Source organism: Arachis duranensis, chromosome 10, assembly GCF_000817695.3.
Source record: "Arachis duranensis cultivar V14167 chromosome 10, aradu.V14167.gnm2.J7QH, whole genome shotgun sequence".
In the NCBI taxonomy this organism is placed as follows: Eukaryota; Viridiplantae; Streptophyta; class Magnoliopsida; order Fabales; family Fabaceae; genus Arachis; species Arachis duranensis.
In genome coordinates, this window is record NC_029781.3 from 67,449,742 (window position 1) to 67,455,976 (window position 6,235).

Below are 6,235 nucleotides of genomic sequence, written 5' to 3' on the forward strand. Positions count from 1 at the left end.
ATTAACTAATATTAATAAAAAATATTCATTACTTATTATCAATTAATTACTAAAATAATGAAAGGCATCCACAGTTCCACACCCTTTTACAAGGGGATCTAAGAGAATACTTATAGGACTAAGATAGAGTAGACCAATAGAAGTGCGACAACGTAGAGTTAAGTCAATGCAAAATAGTCTTTCTACTTCACCCACATCCCTAATGAAGGCTTCACATTATTATATAAATGAATAACATATCACTCTGCTTCTACCTCATCTTCCTCGAACCTCCTTACTCCTTAGTAAGACCAAACTCCAAAAGGGAACCGCGCTCTCTCTGCTTTTCTGTCCTGTTTTTTTGTTTAATCTTTCTTTTCTTTGGTGCCTTTAATTTGTTTTGTCCTCTTCCCCATCATATCCTTGTTATTACCTATCTTCATAAATAAATTAATGGACGCCAAAGTGCTCTCTTCCGGAATCCGTTACTCAAACTTGCCCCAAAGCTATGTCAGACCAGAATCCGAGCGTCCTCGTCTCTCCGAAGTATCTGAGTGTGAAGATGTTCCTATCATCGACCTTGGTTCCTCCGACAGATCCCAGATTGTTCAACGAGTCGGTGATGCCTGCAAGTTCTATGGCTTCTTCCAGGTCCCACTCCATTTTCAAAATATTCCCCCTATACTTTTAATAATCCTATAAACTAAAATTAATTATTAATATAAAATATATAAAAATAAATTAAATAATACATTTTTTTAGTTTCATAACATTCTCATTCTTTAAAATAGTTTTATTCTCGATACACCGAAATTATAATATGATTGTAGAATACATAGCATGTGCATAGTATGTACTAAAAATATATGTTTATTTGATGTTGGTTAATGATGAACTTAAAAAGGTTATAAATCACGGGGTGGCTCTAGAGGAAGTGAAGAGAATGGAAGAAGTGGCATATGAGTTCTTCAAGTTGCCGGTGGAGGAGAAGATGAAACTATACTCAGATGACCCATCAAAGACAATGAGACTCTCCACAAGTTTCAATGTAAAGAAAGAGACTGTGCATAATTGGAGAGACTATCTTAGGCTCCATTGCTATCCCTTGGATAAGTATGTCCAAGAATGGCCTTCTAATCCTTCATCTTTCAAGTAAGTCTCTTTTTCTTATTAATTACTCTTCTTAGCCACCACCCCAGACGTATATGGGTGGACAAATTGGTCCTCATCACAAAGTCTTAACTCTTAATTACTACTATTACTGCTTTTGTATATTTATCTCAGTTTTCTTTTCATTAAAGAGCAAAATGTTAAGCGATATTTATGAAGGGCCCTCTTGCATTCTCTCATAATAAAACAAATTAACATGTAACATTTTTGTTACAATATATATTTAGTAGCACTCTTTATCTTGGATTTCTTTTTTGGGATTTTTTTTCTCAATAAAAATTAAAGATGTACAAATTTTATGGACGGAGACGAGAAGATAATAAATTACTCTAGAAGACAATGACGTCCACAGACACATATATATTAACTACGAGCACGTGTTTATTTTCACTTTTACCATATTTATCAAAATTTAATTGTGTGTTAGACTAATAATTGTTGCGATACATAGAGTGATGGGGTGTGGTCCAACTCGAATCTTACATCACATGTACGAAAATAAAAATAAAAAACAATGTTAATTCACAAGTCACAAGGTGGACTTTCTTATTTTATTTAACATTTGTAGTCTCCATTTAAAACTTAAAAATAATTTACTATTCTTTCTTCCTTTAGACAAGAGAACACAATCTTTCTTTTGCGTCAGCATTTGATCTTTGGACAAGAGAATACATTGTTTTTCATTATTTATTAACTCATATATATATATATATATCAAATTTGTGGAATATTGAATTTTATTTAGATTGGTTTTTCTCCATTTTTAAAAAAGTTTTGACATTAACTATAATAAATTTTCTATTTTTTTAATAAAACACTGCAGACCTAGTCTAATATATTGTGCAAAAAAATCAGACAAATATAAAAGAAATAACTGTCTTAACTATTTTTATGATATTTATTCTTTGACATATTCTTACAATTTATAGTTATGACTTAAATTTAAAAAGGCAAAAAGTTTTTTTTTTTATTTCTTTCTCAATACATACAATAATGTTTTTGATTGGCACTTTTCATGTTCATATTAAAATTTTTCTCAAATTTCACTCATATTTTTTATATATTAATTAAACATGGAAAATATATTTCCTCTCATGTCATGTCTTTAATTTTTTAAAAAGATCGTATAAACACAAAAAATTAGTCACTATATATTTATGTATAAATATGTATTATTTAATTTATTTTAAATGTATATTTTGTATTTTATCAATAATTAATTTTGTGATTGCTTTTCTGAATATACATAGCATGATTATTATTTTTTATATGATTTTTAGGTTACAAAGCCTTTCATTTTTGGTAGTTCTGTTGGGAGAAAAAAGAAATGTTATAAGTACTTCTTTTTACATATCTTTTATTTTTAATATTAAAAGTACTCGATACAAAATTAAAAGAAAATGATTTTTATATCATAAAGTCATTTATAAAAATATGTATGTAAAAAGATAATACAAATAACATTTGTTGGGGAAAAAATGGTTGACTCGTTAGCAACTGAGTTAATTTGTAATGTTGATAGCATATACCAAAGAGAAAAATAAGGAGAAATATTTTATCATCCTATTAAGTTATGAAATGAACATACCCTATACTATTTAGAATAACCATCCGAATACAAGGGATAATAAACATATACCATATCATGATACCACTCATCCCAAAAGATTCAACTGATGGAAAAATGTAACACTAATAATTATATCTCTAATACTCCATAAACCTCCATTGTACACATTGTATAAATATTTCATTGGCTCCTCATACTTTTCCTTTAATTTATTGTGTTCTTCAAAATGTTTACTATTCATTTTCTTTTTTGTTAGAAAACATTGTTAACGGAACGAAACAGAACCCAAATCCAAATCCAAAAGATACACCACCAGTTATTGTGAAATGTCAAACTAACCCTCCTCAAGACCATCCCCCTTCTCCTCTTCGTGTTTCTTGATCATATCAACCTCTTTTTGTTCAATTTATTATATATATTAAAATTAGTATTAATAAAATGAGTAATTTTTTAATAAATATATAATATATTTAATGAAAATATTTGTATATTTCTTATAAAAATTTTTAAATAATAAGTTCGACATATGCTGTTAAAATATATATTAATTGATCCTTTATTTTTATTTTATTTTAATATTCTCGAACCTTGCGGCTTACATGTCATGTTCTTAAGGGTTCAGCCATCATTAAATTTTATAATGTATACTAATTCAGACTCAAATTAATAAAGACAACGATTAGCGAGATTACCGACGACCAAAAAGACAAAGACATTTCTCGCCTAGGCAAAAGTATTCATATATTATTTAGATTTTTTAAATTTTAAATTTTTATTTTAAAAAATAAAATATAATTTCTCATATTTTTTTAATTTTATTTATAAAATAAATAATAAAAATTTATATTTTATTTTTTAAAATCAAATCGAAGAGAATAAGATAAGAGAGAGAAAATTGAATGACCAAATTGCGATATCTAAAAGAAAATGTCAGATATAAAATCAAAAGGTTAAGGATGGAATTTAACCTAACCGTACCTTAGACTACGTTCTCCTAGGTTACTCTCCATCCGAACCTTACCACCAGTCTTTCTGAAAAACCCTCGTCTCCTCGACACACACGGAGGGAGGGTTTGTTAGCAGCTGCCGCAACCCCTAATTTCCATAACAAGGCAATGGCGACCTACGATCTCACGCCTCGGTTATAAATAAGAATTGACAAAAATACTATTAATAACGTAGCGAAATTATAAATAATTATTATGAGATATTCATTTTATGCGTACGAGGAAGTTTAATTTTTAATCTAAATTAGTTTTGCGGTATCAAATTGGTAAACATCACAGCAAAAGAGGACAAAGGTTACGGTAAAAGGTTGGAGTAGGAAGAGTAGTGTCGTCATCTTTAGGTACAAGTATGTCGTCATAATCGTTGCCCCTTTCCCCATGAGCGTAGCCGCATAGGAAGTAGATTTTTTATGCTTTTTTTTTAATATACACCGTAAATCGTGCGATTTGAATTCTCTAAAATTTGAATTTCATTTTAAAGAATAAAATATAATCTCCCATAGTTAATTTTATAGGTGGAATTAATAATAAATATAAAAAAAATTATTTAATGATAAAAGATCACACTTTATTCTCTAAAATAAAGTATTTTAGATTGGAAAAACTATATGTAACTAACTATGAACGCAGTTAAATCAATAAATCATCATAAACCTATTTTTAAAATTTTTAAAAAAATTACTTTTCCACTCAAAATATATGTTTTACTACTTCAACCCGTAATGCTCTGAAATCGCAATTTTCTATTCTTCTACTGCCGCACTCTTCGCCTCGTCGGTCTTTCTAGGTCTTTCACCAATCGTCCTGCTGTTGGACTCTCCTCTTTCAAACGCTTCTCAATTTTTTATTATTTATTTTGGATGTTATTTTTTTCAGATTTTAGATATATATATTTTTATATATTTTAGATATTTTTATATGTGACTTTTCTTTAGATTTTAGATCTTTTTAAGTAGTTTTAGATATTTTTAATATTTTTTTATGTTTTGTTTCATTATGTTTTGAATTTTTTAAAATAATTTTACATATTTTTTTACTAAATTTTAGATGTTTTTATTTGTTATATTTCAATTTTTTTATTAAATTTTAGATATTCTATTTATAATAATTTTAGATGTTTATTTTTATTTGATTTTAGATATTCTTTTAGATTTTGAATATTTTTTTATTAAATTTTAAATATTTTTTATGATAATTTAAATTTATGTTCTTTCCAAAAAAAATTCAAAAAAATGTTACTAATTTATTATATTAATTGCATCCCTTGTTAATTATCTAACAAAGTTGTTTCTATTAATATATACTAAGACTTAATTTTACATTTGAAACATATTAATTTGAATAATATACAATCTTAATATAGATATAATTCTTATTCAAATTCTTAATTAATAATATTCATAGTAATTTAATTTTTTATTAAAAATAAAAAAATTCAAATCTACAATCTTTAAATGAATATAAAAAAAATAATGACATTTAAACTAACTAATTGACATAGTAATTTAAAACTTGGACAACGATTAATTTAAGATAAAAATTATACTAGTAATACTAAAAAATTTGAAGTGTTGTTGTCGATGTGAATGTGCTAAAAAATATTAGATGCGTATGTACCAAAAATTATAATTAGATATGACGTCACCGTATAATTCCGTGTTGACGTAAGCGTATAGGTTATCAGATCTAGAGGAATGTAGATCTGATCTATGTCCCTCCGACCCTACTCTACCCTTAAAATGGCGTTGCATGTTAATACGAGCATAGATCTGGAAAATATTCATAAATTGTGATAAAACTATTTTAAAATAATTATTTAAAATGTTTTTTTTATAAATTTTAAATTTATTTTAATAAAAGTTTTTAAATTTTCTTTGAAAAATACTTCGTCAGATAAACTGGTTATTTTGTTATTTTAAAAATTTGATCTTTTTAAAAAAATTTTGTCTTATAATAATATTATTTGGACATATTTGTCTTATAACGAAATGTCTTAAAAATTTATTTGTATTACATGCGTATTAAAAATTTAATTAAAAATAATAGAGAAACTAGTCTATGGTCAAGGGTAATTATTGATGACTTATAGAATAATAAAAACCTTTTAAACCAAAGTTTTCGAGTTAAAATTCCTTAAATAAAAATTTGGATCTTTACTCAGATTTTAATTAGTATTTTTATTTGTAATAAAATTTAAAGATATAAATTTTTTAAAATTATGTTAATTTTTTTCTATAATATAGATTATAACACAGAAAATTTAGAGAATTAAATTATTTTTATAAAAAAGTTGTAGGGGACAAAAATATCTGTCGACTAAGAAGATTAGGAAGATTAGGGTTTCTATAGATTAAAAAATTCAAATAATATGATTTTTATTTATTATTTTCATGTGAAAGAGTTTAATTATTTACTAATAATTAATTTTAATATTTGTTTCTAAAATTTAAAAGAATTTAACGTGTATACTTTTACATTTAATTAGGTATTAAATTTATTGTGCAAATAA

The 6,235-nt window shown here is 25.9% G+C and overlaps 1 protein-coding gene across 1 annotated transcript in view; it reads left to right on the top strand.

Moving 5' to 3' along the window:
- The first annotated feature begins 243 nt into the window (after window positions 1–243).
- The window catches only part of LOC107470103 (protein DOWNY MILDEW RESISTANCE 6), an 8,163-nt gene continuing 2,171 nt past the window's right edge, over window positions 244–6,235 (top strand). The window contains exons 1-2 of the mRNA XM_016089477.3: window positions 244–630; window positions 884–1,131. Coding sequence (XP_015944963.1) covers window positions 433–630; window positions 884–1,131 — 446 coding nt within the window. The 5' untranslated portion in view covers window positions 244–432. The remainder of the gene's footprint in view (window positions 631–883; window positions 1,132–6,235) is intronic.